The sequence below is a fragment of the Acanthopagrus latus genome, chromosome 13 (genome assembly GCF_904848185.1).
Source record: "Acanthopagrus latus isolate v.2019 chromosome 13, fAcaLat1.1, whole genome shotgun sequence".
Classification (NCBI taxonomy): domain Eukaryota; kingdom Metazoa; phylum Chordata; class Actinopteri; order Spariformes; family Sparidae; genus Acanthopagrus; species Acanthopagrus latus.
The window spans coordinates 16,338,424-16,354,830 of NC_051051.1; the positions used below are offsets into that span (position 1 = coordinate 16,338,424).

At 42.7% G+C, this 16,407-nt stretch overlaps 1 protein-coding gene across 4 annotated transcripts in view; it reads left to right on the plus strand.

Annotated features, from left to right (window-relative positions):
• The window catches only part of robo3 (roundabout, axon guidance receptor, homolog 3 (Drosophila)), an 87,048-nt gene that overhangs the window by 26,172 nt on the left and 44,469 nt on the right, over positions 1-16,407 (plus strand). For all 4 annotated transcript variants that reach the window (XM_037120350.1, XM_037120351.1, XM_037120352.1 and 1 more), the window contains exons 3-6: positions 11,867-12,024; positions 12,796-12,916; positions 14,734-14,872; positions 15,654-15,781. In XM_037120350.1, coding sequence (XP_036976245.1) covers positions 11,867-12,024; positions 12,796-12,916; positions 14,734-14,872; positions 15,654-15,781 — 546 coding nt within the window. The remainder of the gene's footprint in view (positions 1-11,866; positions 12,025-12,795; positions 12,917-14,733; positions 14,873-15,653; positions 15,782-16,407) is intronic.

Below are 16,407 nucleotides of genomic sequence, written 5' to 3' on the forward strand. Positions count from 1 at the left end.
CTTTTAGTGTGTACATCTTTAATCTCTTGCGTCACAGGTGTTGTTGTCAGTCTAATCTCATCTTTCCAATTCTCTGACTGTTAAAAAATGTGGCAGTTTTTTTTAAAGGCAGTTTCTCACTTAAAATGACCTATGGAACTTTTCTATTGACAGAAGTGTTCACCTGTGAGTATTTGGTATGGCCAAAGTAACACCAGCCCTAAGCTCTTTGCAGTAAAAAAGGTTATTTCAGGGGGATTTAGGTATATTTGACCCAACTGAAAATGGTAAATACTAGGGCCAACAGCTGTGGAAAATGCTTATTGATTTCCACTCATGTGTATTTGTACAAGATTCATTTCTCCTTAAGACGTGCTCCCACCTCCGAGTTAGAAAAGGTCAGAGAACAGGGGCTTAAGTCATTCAAGTGGAGCTAAATGGATTTCTGCTCCAAGATCCATCTGTTTTTAGAGTTTGTTGACAGGGTGGAAAATTGGAACTGTTGCTCTTCCCTCCCCCCCAGTCGCACCCCTCCACCGCCACCTCCTCCCCTTTCATTGCCGGGGTATAAACAGGCATGGCACACTAACAGGGTAAAAAGTGTGCTGGGCACGAGGCAGGATACAAGGCCTGACCATCTGCTCCAGCTATGTGAACACATTTGCGCACGTTTGACAGAAAGAACTGCGGCATCCGTTGCGCTACCAGTCAGGGAAGGCTGACTGGGGTGGACTGGCTCACCTCCAACAGGAAGACGCTGATGTCAGAGAGACAATTCACCTTCTTCACCGCCGAGGTGACCTGCGGGGAAAAGTGGACAGAGGCAGATTCACCAACCTAACAATGAAACTGCACACAGACAGCAAATGACAGGGCTGTGTGTGTGCAAACAACAAGACACGCTGCTGAGAAAATTGACAGGACTTACAAGATGGTGAGACAGCACAGAAAACTGCCCACAGACGTACAAGAAACTGTCGGGGTTCTCTGTGTCTGTGTTTAGCTTTTAACCATCCATCTCCCAGCAGGCATGTCTGGTGTTATTCCACCGATAACAGAGCAAGCTTGTATGAACACTGGCTGCAAATCCAGTATCATACTATGCAACCACACAACATGCAAGCGCTAAGATTTAGAATAGCACTGGGTTAAGGACATATGCGATGGGCCATGTTGGGGTGGGGTGAGGTATAGGCTTGTAAACAGCATTGTTACATTATTGTTAAGCTTTTTACAATCAATGTACAATCAATTACATGACACATTTGGTGTCATGGTAAAACAGACAGTCTTATAAAGGCTAAGCTGAGACTCAAAACAGCATTGTGCTTCCAGCAGACTGCACCAGCCCAGCAGGAAGGAAAAATTATTTGCAAACTAGTTATGAGAGGAGAAGAGTTGTTGCTCTCAAGCCAGGAGCCATAAACCGAGTGCTACCCAGTCGGAATTCAAGGACCCAACGATGAAACTCGCAGTTGTGTCCTCCCACACCGTCAACGCTGCACTAATCACACAATTTTTCTTCTCCCTCTCAAAGACAGCGAGGTACAACATAGTTACAAAATATTCTACTTGGTATGGGCATTCATGAATACTTTGCATTACATTGCAACATTTTTTATGCTTGGCAACCCTGATTTTTATTTGCCAGTGCAGTGGTCTTATTGAAATGAATGATGTGCTTCAAGACATTGTGCTAAGTCTGAACACGACCTAAATCACCCTGTTAACATTTCACTTGAATTGCCTTATTGTTGGAGTGGAATTCTTGAAGGTGCTCATTGCCACCACCCCACTGCAGCAGTCAATAATTAATGGGTTTTGTGTGAGTGTGTTCGTGTTGGGTGGGAGCACCCATTGTCTATAGGTGCCTCTGTCCACCCAGGTCCCCTTGAGATGGAGTTAAAGAGTGTTTCTGGTTTTCCAGATGGGTGAACTACAGTAGCCTTGATTAGGCCAGAGGGTCAGCTGAGGGCAATTCGGGGCAGGTGGGCGGTGGGGTGTTGCGGGGTGGACCGGGGGCGCTTCAGTTGTTTTACAATGGGCTTCTCAGCAGTTCTCAGCGACCCTCTTACCCCGCTGCTATAGGCCACACGACGTCGGCCATTACTAGATTAAAGTAATCCTCTTTTCAGGGCCAGACAATTGCTTTATTAGCTGACCACACACAGGAGCCTGACCACCTCTGTAATGGTATTGTTGTTGGGGGCCCTCGGGGTCCTGGGGTGGCTGTTTTTGGTAGAAGGTGATGGGGTGGGGGTTTGTCATCGTTTCTTGGCCGTCTTCTGCATTGCCATGCATACATTACCTCTGCAACACTTCTCCTTGTTTAACCCTGCACACCAGCCATATATATATCTATGTTCTCCATAGATTTGTTTCGGGTGGGGAGGTACTTTCTTTTTACGTAGCAACAAACACTTGCACATGCGCCTACTCCACGCCTATATGCTATATCACATATATCGATAGACATACTGCTTGAATTATAATCAGACTAAGTGAGCATATGGATGTGGATGTTTGCACTCCCCTGCTCCCCCCACCCTACCTTGTCCCTTCTTAGCATGCAGTCCAGATTTTTTCTCTCTCTGAGTCTCTCCTCTGCCTTGTTATTGCCAAACAGCTCCATTCAAAATGCTGTTTCATCTCCTCTATTCCTCAGTTTCTAAAGGCATGGCACATTTCCATCTAAAGCAAAAGTGTTGCTCTAAAAATCTACTCCAATGTGTCTCTATGTTTCTGCTGACAGATCTTTCTTTGTCAATAGGGCACAAAGCTGTTTTTGCAAGCCTGTCAATCACGCACAAATGGCTTCACCTGATAATTTATTCAGCTTTATGAGGAGGGGGAGCCACTCAAGCTGAATTAAGTATCGTCAAACAGTTTGAATATTTCATGAAAAAGCTGGGTTAATTTGAAGAAATGTGATGTGTCTGTATACCCTGTCTTTTACATCACAGTGGCCTCGAGCAAGGCATACATATGCACTTTTCTTTGTTCATCAAAAATACATTTTTCTGCCTGAAATCCTCCAGTTGCGATAGACAAGCCAATAAATACACAGCTTCATTAAGTTGATTGATTTGAAATGCTGACCAGGAAATGGCCATTCACCTTGACTGTACTCCATTTAACATAACTCTCCTCCTCAGAGGTCATGAGCCTTCACTGTTTATCATCAGTGCACAGTAAGAGACTTAAGAGAATGAGAAATAAATCTTAAACACAGCTTTTTGATAATGTGATAGTATCGATCCATTCCTGGAAATTGTTTTTTCTGGCTTATAAGCACAGGGGGTTAAAAGTCAGGGACGGCTACGAGACGGCACCCTGGTCTAGGAAACAAATCATTGTCTTGCACCAAGGACTCCTCAGCAGGCTGGACTGTGGAGGATTTGTGGGGGATGCCATTGTGCCATTGGTAGAAAAAAAAATGTCCAAAATGTATCCCTCATATAAATCTGCCATCCCCCTTCTATCCCAAATCACCAACTGAGGGTGGATTTTGGTGATACTAAGCTGGATTCTTTGTTTGAAGGATGTCTCTCTCACCACCAATCAGTCCTATTCGATACATGCACTTTCAAGGCGGAGAATCCAAGAGCTGGGGAGCCGCAATGTTCCTTTAATTCCCAGAGATTTATAGAGTCCATACTCTGCTGAGTTTGGTCTGCAAGTTGTCAGGGGTCGGGGGAGTCATGTGTGTATCCCATCAGGATTTGCCGAGATGAAACGCATAGATGAAAAAATTGGCAGAAAAACACACGGACTCTCCCATATACACACACGGGGCCAACATGGCATGCCAGGGGAGGTTTGCGGTGGATTAACCTCAAGGTTGCTGGGTGGGTGAGCACAGCCGGAGCCGCAGCTCCAGCTCAGAAATGGGATGGGAACCTGCTGCTGAGCCACACATAGGTGAACACTCCCCATGCCTGGAGATTGGAAGGATTTACACGCAAATGAGGAGAAGTTTGTCTGTGTGAGAGTTAGTGTGTGTGTGGATGTGCACACATGTTTGGATTCGCAATAGACTGGCTTCATCCCTGTCTGTGCAAAACTTGTGGCGTTTCTGTAGCACCAGGTTAGCTGGGTTTACAGGGGTAAAGGGCTTCTATGTGAAAAGACTGTGCCTGCAAAAGATAGTTAAAGTTGAAATATTAATGATACTTGTTGTATGATACTTACCTTGTTGTAATGAAAATGCAAGCCATATCAGCACATGTATGGAAAAGTCCCACAGAGCTTCAGTGTCACATTAAAAAAAAAGTGTAGCTGTCAGCAACCCACAATAAGAACAAGAAAACCCCAAAGCAATCTGTTGAGTTTCCTCCTCCAACAACAGCTCGGTGGCATCTCTGTTCATGTACCTATTCATATAATGTATTAGTTTACAACCGTTTGAGATCTACCTCCATGTTATTTGCGCAGGCGTTACATATTTTAACCACATGTACTGTGTCGCCTGCCCTGCTACGTGAATCATGGACCAGCTTAAACATGTAATATTATTGTCACATGATTGCAGCTCGTGGTAACAGGGTGCCCACTAGTTGGCCCGGTCATCCTCAACCTCATGTTATGGGCCATGTGCTTCATTACAACACACTCACATGCGCAAGCACAGGAAAACAGACACACACACAGAACAGCCCATCCCCTTGAGCCCCCCCTTACCTCGCCTGTCTCTGTGTGGCTGATAATGAGTGCCTCCTGTGCTGTCCCACTGCTGCATGTGGGGCCCACGGTCATATTGGCCATAGACTGCACCGCTGCCAAGCATTAGACCCCCCCCCCCCACACACACACACACACACACCTCTCCCCACCCTCTCCTCATCCCTCCTAACCCCAACCCCCTTCCAACACGTCTGGGTGTGACAAGACACTGTGGAGGGGCATTTATGAGCGCTTAAAAAGCCGTGAAATGTTGCACCTTGACAGATAACCTCATCTATTTTTTTTCTCAGCAGCACGAAGGGGGTGAGTGGGTGATGGGGGTTCCTCATATTTTGTAGCTTAATTCAATATTGGGCAACGTTTTGCATGTAGTGACAGTGATGATCTATACTAATAACAAGCCTATGATCTTCCTGTAATGCATCAAAGTGACTTGTGGATTTTATTAGTGTTATCTGTGCCCAGTGCCCAGCTAGTAATTAGTTTTCTTGAGTTTTGCTATAAAAAATGCCAAGATTATCATGTAATGCTAATATGTAATACAGGGGTTTCTGGTCAGAATCAATTTGACTAACACTCTGGTGCACTAACTGCTTTGATTTGATGGTTCGATTTCATTTTAATGCATCCTCTCTTTACCAATAAAACAAAAGGAACATTTCCTGAAACATTCACCTCAACCTGCTGGGGTCTATTGTTTTACAGCTATGCATGGAAATCATTTTTCATGCTCTTGTTATCATGGCTAGTAGGACCAGCTGCTTTTCAACCATCAGCCTAGGTTGGGTAGGAGTGCTCAGGGTGAGAGTGGTGAGGATTGGGTGGGTGGGGTCGCAGCTGTTGCAGCTGCTAAATGGACTCAGCTGACAGGACTAGGCAGCAGCGACGGCGGCCTAAATGGCCTCGTCATCCAACACGCTGAGGGACAAAAGAAAATGGAGGGAGTGAATTTGGGGGGAAAAATACATTGGACATTGATGAACAGGTCATGTGTGTGTGATTGTGTGCTTGAAGTGAGTGCAGGGCAGGCGGTAATGATCGGGCCGAGAAGGTGACCCTGCTGGACTCATGGAGGGAGTAATTGAAATGCCCTGTCGCTGTGATTCCCATTCATTTAGCTTTAGCGCCGGCTCAATTTCGCTGTTGGCCATATGAGCATTTCCAGAGAACCAAACCATGTTATGCCATTTACTCAAGGCCATAAAATACTCTCAGGCCAAAGAGCAAAATGACAGCAGCACTGAGAGAAGTGGAATTACTCTTTAAACAAAGTCGTTTTTAAGATGGGGGACATTTTAGGTCAGCTGTCAGAAATGGTTGATCGAGAATTGGTAAGGGCTTCTTGATAGTGTGTGTACATATGTTTGTGTGTGTGTGTGTGTGTGTGTGTGTGTGTGTGTGTGTGTGTGTGTGTGTGTGTGCGTGCGTGTATGTGTGCGCGTGTGTGTGTGTGTGTGTGTGTGTGTGTGTGTGTGTGTGTGTGTTGGTGCACCACAGGGGAGTTCCAATCTCCACTCAGCCTGTATATTGGACTGAGCTGGTCATATTGGATGCAGACAGTGTTTTGGTATATTTGCTGCTACAGCTGCTGTGCAGTGTATCTGTACAAGTGTCTGTGTTTGTATTGGGTGGGGTAGGGAGGCGCAAGTTGCTTAGCTTAGGAGCAGCGTGGACATCTGTCCCCAACTGTGAGCCATCTCCCCCCCTCTCTGCCCACCATCTTCTGCAAACCCTCCCATCACCACTGAAAACACACACACACAAACACACTCACACACCCCAATATCCTGGACGAGCTGTTTCATCATGGTGTAATGGTTGATAGGGATCGGAGGGGGTCCACTCTGGATAATGAGAGTGGCTGATGGAAGATGGCTTCTGATGGGGGCCCCTGTTGCCCAGGGCCCTGGACAGATATTGCCTTGGGGAACAGGCTACACCTATAGAGACAACAGAGAAGATGTGAGCATCTAAGCAGGCTTGATGAAGGCATAAGAGTGATGTAAATACTTGGGCGACAGAGCAAAGTCATCTCATTTTTCTGTGCATTCACTCCAGTGCAGATTGCTTTATGGCATGACAGTATTTAAGCTGAGAGATGGACGGATGGCCAGCTCAATCCCCAACAACAGAGCTTGAACCTGAGGATGCTTTTCTTGATTCCCCTCCCTCCCCCCTCTCTGCTCTGAGAGCCAAGGGACCATCCGTCATTCTCTCTTTGCCATCTGAATATTTATTTTAGAGGGGGTGCTGTCACACACGCGCAGTCCTTGGAACATTAATGACAGCGATAAAGCCATTTAATTAAAAGTGAGCCTGAGCTCGCCCCAAAGGTGTTTTTTATGTCCAATTAAATGCTCAAATGATGCCCTGATATACAGCAGGGTCCTGATACTTTGCACATGTGGTAAATCACAGAAGTCTAGTGCTCACAAATAAATATTACTTCCATACAATAACACACTTTGTTGGGCACAGAAGAGATAAGCTTCTCCCACGATTTTTTTTAATTTTTACAATGATTAAGTGTAATTCGTAATTCGCACATCCATCAATGTACATCACAAGCTGATAAATGTTGTGTGCAGATGGGCGTCATTTGTTTTTGTATGATTAATGTGTTTGTCAGTGTGTAAAGATACAGACTGACAACAATCAGACACAGACTGAGACTAAAAGCCTCAGAGATCTCTCTCATGGTATATGCAAGGTTCAAAGGTTCATTTAATCTTAATTTTTCAATGCAGGTTTGAACAACAAAATGCAAGCTGTTGTCCCTTTGTGCTACACGAGAAGACATTTTTTTTTAATGCTGTGGTGTTGAGGATGAGTTCAGTCTCAACCTGATGAAAGAGGCTTCTTCATAGTCTGGTGGTATAGCAGTGAATACTTATGTATCTTTTGCCAGAAAGATATAAAAGTTTTTAGTGACTTTCTGTCTGTTTAGAAATGTTTAGGAAGGTCAGGGAATGTCTTTTAGTATCCCCTGTGCACCCCTCTGCACAGGGCCCAAAGGATACTGAAGGACAAAACCCACCTCAGCCACAGTTGGTTCACCCTGCTGCCTTGTGGCAAAAGATACAGAAGTATCTGCTGCCATACCACCAGGCTACAGAGCAGCTTCTTTCCTCTAGCTTTGCGACTCCTTAAACATCTAAAACACTCCACCATTACAATTTTATTCTGTGACTTGATTATTATTTATAAACTAGTTCTGTGTAGTTTTTTTGTGTATGCAATTTAGAGAATTCCATGTAGTTGCACAGTGTATATATAAAAACCTGCATGTGTATACATATAAGTTTTATTTATATATGTATATATATATGTATATATATATGTATGTATATATATATATATATATATATATATATATATATATATATATATATATATATATATATATATATATATATATATATTATATATGTATATATATATATACTGCCAATTTTCAGGGTTTCAGCTCCAATCAGACATCTAGATTTCAAATATATGTTCTTATGGTCCTTATCTTGTAGCATGTGTGTGTTACTGTGGTCTGGGCTCTGATTAAAGCCCACCGCTCAGGCACAGTGGTGGGGATTACTCTGGCTTTGTTGAAGGGGTTTAAAGAAAGGGTCAAAGTGCACCCACTTAATATGAGCCCCAAAGGGCCGCATGGGTAATTGCCAGTGCCTAATAAACTTCTAGACACCCTCTTTCTACTGAAATCTGTGGAAGGCAGAATGGGAAAGATCAGGGGCCCCTGGAGCTGTGATCTCAAAATGGTGTGTGACAGGTCATCGCAGCAGTCCTTTAACCCCACAGCATGGTAATTCAGACCTGGGGTGCAGCGAACTGTCCTATTTCCCTCCTCGCTTTACATGATGGGACAGGTTCCTGAACAATTTAGTCAGGGGTTTGTAATCTGCTATGAATAGTGATTGGGAGAAATGTGGGGACCAGTACAGATAAGGTCAGGGGAGTGGTTTGGAATATCATTCTGGGATTGGCGGGGCCGATGGGATTTGGAGTGCCCCAAATGCTCTGTTGCTAAGTAATTGGCCATCAGAATATGGGTCTGACTAAAACCATAAGTGGCAATTTGATCTCTTGAAGAGACAGATAAAAGATACATAGAAACATAGCTGTCGAGGAGCCAACAATGAATTGTGGAGACCTGTATTTTATCAGGGTGTAAAGGCAAGCGCAGGCTCTGTTAACTAATGAGGAAATGAAAAATATCCTTCTTTCTCCTTAAACACTGATGTGCCTGTCTCTCATGACCTTGATTACAAACAAAACAGGCTGATTTATCTCCTCACATACACACCCACGCTCATTCAAAGAGGACGCCACGCTATCTTGACAACAAGAGAAATGAGCCTTCACGGCGTTCAGTCTGACATTGAGATACAATACATTTTCCACACAAACCCAGGTATTACAGATAAGGAAACGTGAGAATTCTGAGTGTAAGCGAGTTCACGTGGAAAGATAGATGGATGGACACAGATATATGGATGGTGATGATAACGGTAATGTCCTGGGGCTTTGTTGGCCTGTCAGTGCTGTCATTAAGGGAGGTGTGTCATTAATCAGATGAGGCAATGACCCTTCCCTGCTGGCCTGTGACATTACAAGCGACATTGGTGCTGTTTCTAACAAATGTGGACTCATACTTCCACACACCTCATAAAGACATATACGCATGAATAGAATATACACTAAAAGACCACGCGTGTACTATACATACGCCACAATCTATCAGAATTGATTTTGTGGACACATTGCCTGGAGGAGACATTTACTGGCAAAAAAAAAATAACACATGCATGGTGCTGTTTTACATGAACATTAAATCATGTGAATGGGCTGAGGTAAATATTTCTTCTTCGCCACTGATTCCAATGGAAGATGGCTCAGGGCACCCATACGTTTTATACTTTCATATTCCATTTGAATAACAAACCATATATTTTGCTCTGTTTGCTTATATAGTCCTCAAGTCTTCACATAACAAGTGAGTGAGCATGGCAGTATGTCTAACAGAGCAATGAAAACTGTTCTGTTCCCTATTGAGTCGTAGGGCAAATATAAACAGGACAATTTTTAATGACGTGGAAGACACACTTCAAAAGGAAAACACACTGAATCAAACACATGACTAACTAGAATGGCACTCAGCGGAGTGTTTACCTCCAACAAGGCCCATTGGTCCCCCTGAATGTAATCAAACCTAATCCACTAACAAATAAAACATGCAAAACTCTGCTAGATCCGGATTTTTTTTTATTTTTTATCTGCATCAGGTCATATTCACTCATAAATACAACAAAACTGTTGAAAAATGTTCTGTCATGTAATCTTAAGAAAGTCCTGAATCTGTTCCTTTAGCTGGATCGTCACCAAAAGTTATTGGGCTTTATTCTGGGCCGAGACCCATCCTCCATCCAAGTGCCGTGGCAATCTGTTGAGGAGTTCTTGTGTTATCCTCCCAACCATCTAGCCCACAAACAAACAAACAAATGGACATGGCTGAAAAACACAACATCCTCAGTCGGGACTGGACCATAACCTCAAAATATAGGCCATAATTTGTGCTTACTTGTGCTGTCATTTTAGTCATTCAGAAGTAAAAGTAGATTTACTGAGAAAAATGATATGAGTGCTTGGAAAAGGGTTCAACGTACTTACATAATAAGGGAATTTCCACCCATCATCTTGATTGTGTAAATGTTGCTCCTGAAAGCAAATTTCAGTTCAACCTAAGAATTTAGATGCTAAATGTGTTTGCTGGAATTAGAAGATAAGTAGTTATTGAAGAATTGAAAGGTGATGATGTACTCAATTAGTTTGTCTTATTCTGCATGTCAGGCTTTACACATATACACGTTATGTCACAACTTAATGTCCTAAGGTTACTAATTTTCATGATGTAGTAGTGATGTCCCAAAGTCTGTGATGAGTGTAAATTAGAGCACCCGTTCCTGACATGACTTGTCATTTTTAAGGTCAAGTAACTGATTTCTCTCTGCTCCACTTTATGACGGTCTCAACAGCCCTGCAGATGAGCCGAATGTCATGATATCGACATGACTCATTGATATCATCAATGAGATTGCCATAATATATGCAAATCTGCCATGCCACAGTATCTTCTTGCATCAATTAATTATCCACCAACTCCTTGATGTCCTTCAAAATCTTACATCTACTTATAGCTTCAAAGATAGCTTTGCAGAATATTTTGAGGGGAGAGAATTTATGATTTTGACAGATAGTTGAGTTGCTGCTCAAAATACAAAGTTTGTTCAGAAATGGAGAGAGAATAGGGGAGATTGTGACGTGAAAAGCAGTTTTTGTGAGGATCCGTCTATCAGATAGGAGAGGGACATTCAAGCCAGTTAGGTGCGCCATGTCATTGGTTTAACCCGTTTATTTCCCTGATGGCTGAGGGAGACGTGTAGCCTGTAGGCCTGCTTGGCTGTGGCCTCGTCCTGGTAGAACGAGGTTGTCAGTACATCACCCCAGACTGCAAATCCATCCCCAACACCTGTAATCTGAGAGGTCACAGAGCTCTAGAGACTGAAATGAGAAAGAAGCAGCTCCATGCCTTCAGGTAACAGGTAATGTAGGTTGTCTGCAGAGGGATGAATGTGTGAGTAAAGGAGGCAGGCTGACTCGAAGATAAGAACTCCAATGTTTTATGAATAGACTTCAGGAAAAAGCAAAAAGAATCAACTAGATTTATTCAGAGTGGCTTCCTGCAGTTGATATCGTTGATGTACCTCATGTATGTGTTTGAGTGGAGACTTCTTATCCTGACCACGTTGTTCATTGTAATCATGGGTATGCCAGAGTGTGTGTGTGTGTGTGTGTGTGTGTGTGTCAGACTGAATAATTCATCTACTGTGTGTCTGTTGGCTAGATCATTCATTATTGATGTGATGTTATTCTGAACACATGACACTGAGTCAATGAAGACCATAGGGATGTATCTATACCTGTTTTTTTCCACCTGTTTCACATTCATATTGTATGTTTTTAAGGCCAAATGTCAGTTCAGAGTGAACATCCTATATTCAGAATCTGATAAGAGTAGCATCAGCAGAGAGTTGTCAGAACAACTTGCATGAACCCGCAGATAAAAAAATAGTATCATCAGCAAAGAAGTGTACACAGACTTACAATACATCACCACCGTTCCTCTTTTCCGCAGTTCTGAGAGATGACTTCCGTCAAACACCTAGTGATGTGGTGGTAGCAGCAGGTGAGCCGGCTGTCATGGAGTGCATCCCCCCAAGAGGTCATCCGGAACCCACCATCTCTTGGAAGAGAAACAACATCCGTGTTAATGATCGGGATGAGAGGATCACTGTGAGTTGGCTGCTTCTTTTCTATAGAAATTATTATTGCAATATGGGCCGTGTTTAGCCTAAAGGTTTCATGACATTTTATAAAGGTGATTTGAATTTCAAACAAATTCAGATTTTTATTTTGTGCAGTTTATTGTTTGTATGAATAATAATACATTATTTGCACACTATTAGTGCTGGGCTTTTTGGTATTCACACACGCTAGTCTGCTTCATTTTTCAAGTGATCTGCCATGCTTTCCTTTTTTTGTCATCCACTGACAGATCAATAATGTGGAATTTTGATTACCGATGAGAAACCGCTGATTAAGAAACAATCCAGTTCTATCATTGGTGACAATTGAAAAGTTCCCCCAGAACACCCCCTTTGAGAAATGAGTGGCTACACAAACTTCAGAACACTGTAAAACCAAGAATGTAAACCTGCTCTTTGGAAGTATGCATGTAACATGCACACTATTTACCAGCGTCACTCAATGCAGCTGGAGCTAGACCTATTGTCAAAGAGTATAAGAACTAGCAGTGGAGCCAAATGTTATGACACTCTGAAAATGACCGAGTGGCTGCCCTCTTGACGAACATGCCTCAATATCCACTTTCCAATCATTTTCCATTTGTCTTTTTTCTTTCCCCCTCCGCAACCACCAACCCTTCTCCCCCTGCTCCTCCTCATCTTTCTCACCATTCCCCTCCTACTCTCACCTTTTCAATTCCCTCTGTGCCTCTTCCTCCCTTCCGTCCCCTCTTCTCCTCCCTTTGCCTCTCATTTTCAGATCCGAGGAGGCAAGCTAATGATATCCAACACCAGAAAAAGCGATGCTGGCATGTATGTGTGTGTTGGAACAAACATGGTCGGAGAAAAAGACAGCGATCCTGCTGAACTCGTGGTGTTTGGTGAGTCATTATTACTGCATCTCATTAAAAAAATGGTCAACTTGAAAATACGGCATGGGAAATTAATCACACAGGAGTTACAGCAATCTGATTAATTATAATATAATTAATCCAAGTGCAATAATTGTTGTTTTTTAACTGTACAACAATTATATCAGATGCAAAGATCTATATCTTCAAATAATCTTGGTTGAGGTTATATAGTAAACCGATTTTATTTTCTCTTGGGTTGCTTTCGTTTCTCTGCTGATGTTGTTGGAGAAGATGAATGTTTCCCTTCGAGCTGCCCTCTGCTTTTGCTCTCCTGACCCCTCTCCTCTTTCCTTCTCTCTGATTCTTTGCCGCGCTCTCAGCAAAGCAGCAGCCTAAGCGTTCTCAAAGTGTGTATTGATCCCAGGAAACACATAGAAGATTGATATTTTCTTTTCAGCACCCGCCCCTCCCCCTCCTCCTCCTCCTCCTCCTCCTCCTCCTCCTCACTACCACCACCCCGACCCAGATGCTGCTCCTTCTGCGCATTGTAGTGCAACATTAAACCTTAACCCAGTTTGTAACACCTCATTTATCAATTTATGCTTCCTGAAAATACACGTCCCATCACTTCCCCTTATATCTAATATTACTGCCATCTGTGAAATTTGCATGATTATAGTCAGGCCACATCTGCACTGATTTCTCTGCTATCACCACAGCCGATCTTGATTAGAGCTTACAGTGCATATTCATCTTTTCTCATTCTTCCACATGTGTAACCAGATGTTGTTATTCACCTGTGTCAGGCCTCTAACTGTATTAATGATAATGCAAAATGTTCCCTCTTATTTCTGAATATTAAGGTTCAGTTGTGGTGGCTTGGTTTTAGTTTTCACATTAATGCCCTTGGTAGTAACTGTTTGCAGTTAAGTTGAGTCTAATTCCTGATGAATTAGTAATAACATGTTTGTGAAGATTCATCATCACGTGTTCCGGTATTGATGCTGGACTTTTCTTTTAATCCTGGTAAACCTTGATAAGAAATCTCTCAGGCTCAGTTGAGGCTTGGATCAAATATTCCACTCAAAGTGAGCTCTGGTGCATTGCAGTGGCCTTCAGCTTTCCCACACAGGTTTCCACACCATGCTTAACCCACCCAACCCTTCACCTCCTGCTCCTCTTAGTCCTCCTCTCTCTCTCTGGTTTTCTTTGGTCTTCATACTTATCATTTACAGGCAGACTCTGGTTATACCGGTGTTTAGCGGGTCGACAAAGGTTTTTTAAATATGGACACACGTGCTAAAAATTGGCTATTGACCCCATTCCAACTTCCCTCAGATGCAACATTTTTATCTGAAGATGAATGTTTTATTCTTAATTAGGGCTGTTACTAATGATTACTTTATTATTATTAAAACTGCCAATTACTTTCATATGTCAGAAATGAATTTTGTCTATAAATTGTCAAAGTATGGAAAAAAAATGCTCACAATTTCCCAGAGCCCAAAGTAATGTCTTGAGATTGCTCCTTTTGTCCAACCAACAGTCCTAAAGCCAAAGACTCATTTACTGCCATAATTGACATAGAAAGCTGAATAGAAAAGAATAGAAAAGCAAATCCTCACATTTAATTTGATTGTAAGATGTCTAAAACGGTCAACAAAACAGCTCTTGATGAATTTTCTTTTGAGTTGCTAGTCGCTAAATTTGCTAATTGTACAGGTCTGTAGTTGGATGAGCTATCCCAAATTAGTCTACTCCCCTGACAAATGCGAACAGTCTCTCTCTGCAATTAGAGAGTAGCAGCACAAGCATTTTTAATTTCCTCTATATTCCTATTCCAGAGAGGCCAGTGTTCACCAAACAGCCGGTGAACCAGGTGGTGTTGGCAGACGATACGGTGGACTTCTTCTGCGAGGTGCATGGAGACCCAACTCCGACTGTCCGCTGGCGGAGAGAGGAGGGAGAGTTGCCCCGGGGCAGGTACGACTGAAACGGCCTACTGTTAGAAGTGCAGGATCATCAAACCAGCATCGTCTGCTGTGTTCCTAAGCAACATATGACATTTCTGGTGACAAGAAGTGTCGTCATCGAAGCGGCTTCAAATTGCAGAACAAACGTCTGCATGTTCACTTTCACGTGTGAGCTTTATTCAGTGCTAAGATAGGCAAAATGCGAAAAGACTGAAAGATGGACTGGTGAGATTTTTTTGTGAGTGCCACTATGCCAGTGATAGCATACTGTATATAGTCCTGCACTCACTCTCTCAAACGCTTTGTTAATCGACTGGATGAAACTTGAATGATTCCTCAAGGGAAATAAAGTTAAATGCTCCCTGTCAGCAGGATTCAGATCTACACAGAGAGACTCTGATGGATTTGTTTTGTCCGTTGCCTGAAGCATTACAGGACAACTCACTTCGTCTCCACGTGCATAATGAACACATCAGCTGCTTGTTCAAAAACTTGATTGTAGACACTTTTCCCTCTAGAATACCTTGTAGTTTTCTCCTCACATCTGTTGAAATACAGACAATAAACTGAGACACAAATCACAACAGAATTTTGCCACCTGTATTACAGCTTTTCAGATGGTAAGGAAAACAGCCGTGTTCTACAGTGTCTGACACTTAGATGCAATTTACAAAGGTTTAATAAACTAGGTAACCTCACAGTTTGCATTTAAACACTGAATTCACAGACGACTGGAGAGAAGCGATGCATTGCTTTTTGAGCTAAATCTTGTGTGATGATGTTTTTCCCAGATTTGAGATCCGCAGTGACAACAGCCTGCGCCTGACCCAGGTGCGAGGTGAGGACGAGGGCACTTACACCTGCGTGTCAGAGAACAGTGTGGGCAAAGCCGAAGCTTCGGGCACCCTCCAAGTGCACGGTAAGACATGGACTACTCTTCATCAATCAATCACAAAAAAAAACAGCATGGCAGGTGCATGCATCAGTAGTATTTTGGTCAAATTTCATCCATGGCAATTTCCAGTTTCATTTCAGTTCGCTGCTTAAGTAACTGAGACACAAGCTATAGTTACTGGCAGTGCCAGCTGGCCGCATAGTCACAGTGCATAATGTGTTCAGAGTGAATTCAAGTGAATTTTGATTTTCAAAATGTGTAAATCACAAAAACAATTGTTCTTGGCAATTGTTACATTTAATTTGAACCACGAACAATGTGGATGTGGAAAACCAGATAATGTGTCTTTGTTACTTACTTCAAATGTGTTGGTAGATTTCTCAAAGAAAGTGTCATTTCCACAATAATATGAGGACAGAAATCTGCCACCAACTCACGCTGCTTTAGTTCAGTTAGTAGTTAAATGAGTTGAACTTCAGTGGAGGCAATTCTACACTGGCAGGAAATTAGATTTTTCATCACTGAATACATGACTAAATTATTTGCACAGATGGCTAGTTTTGCTATTATGCATTACAGAACCAACCACCTACTAGCACCCTGTCATTCAGTTGTCTTTCTTTTGATGAATTCAATTTGGTTACTTTTGT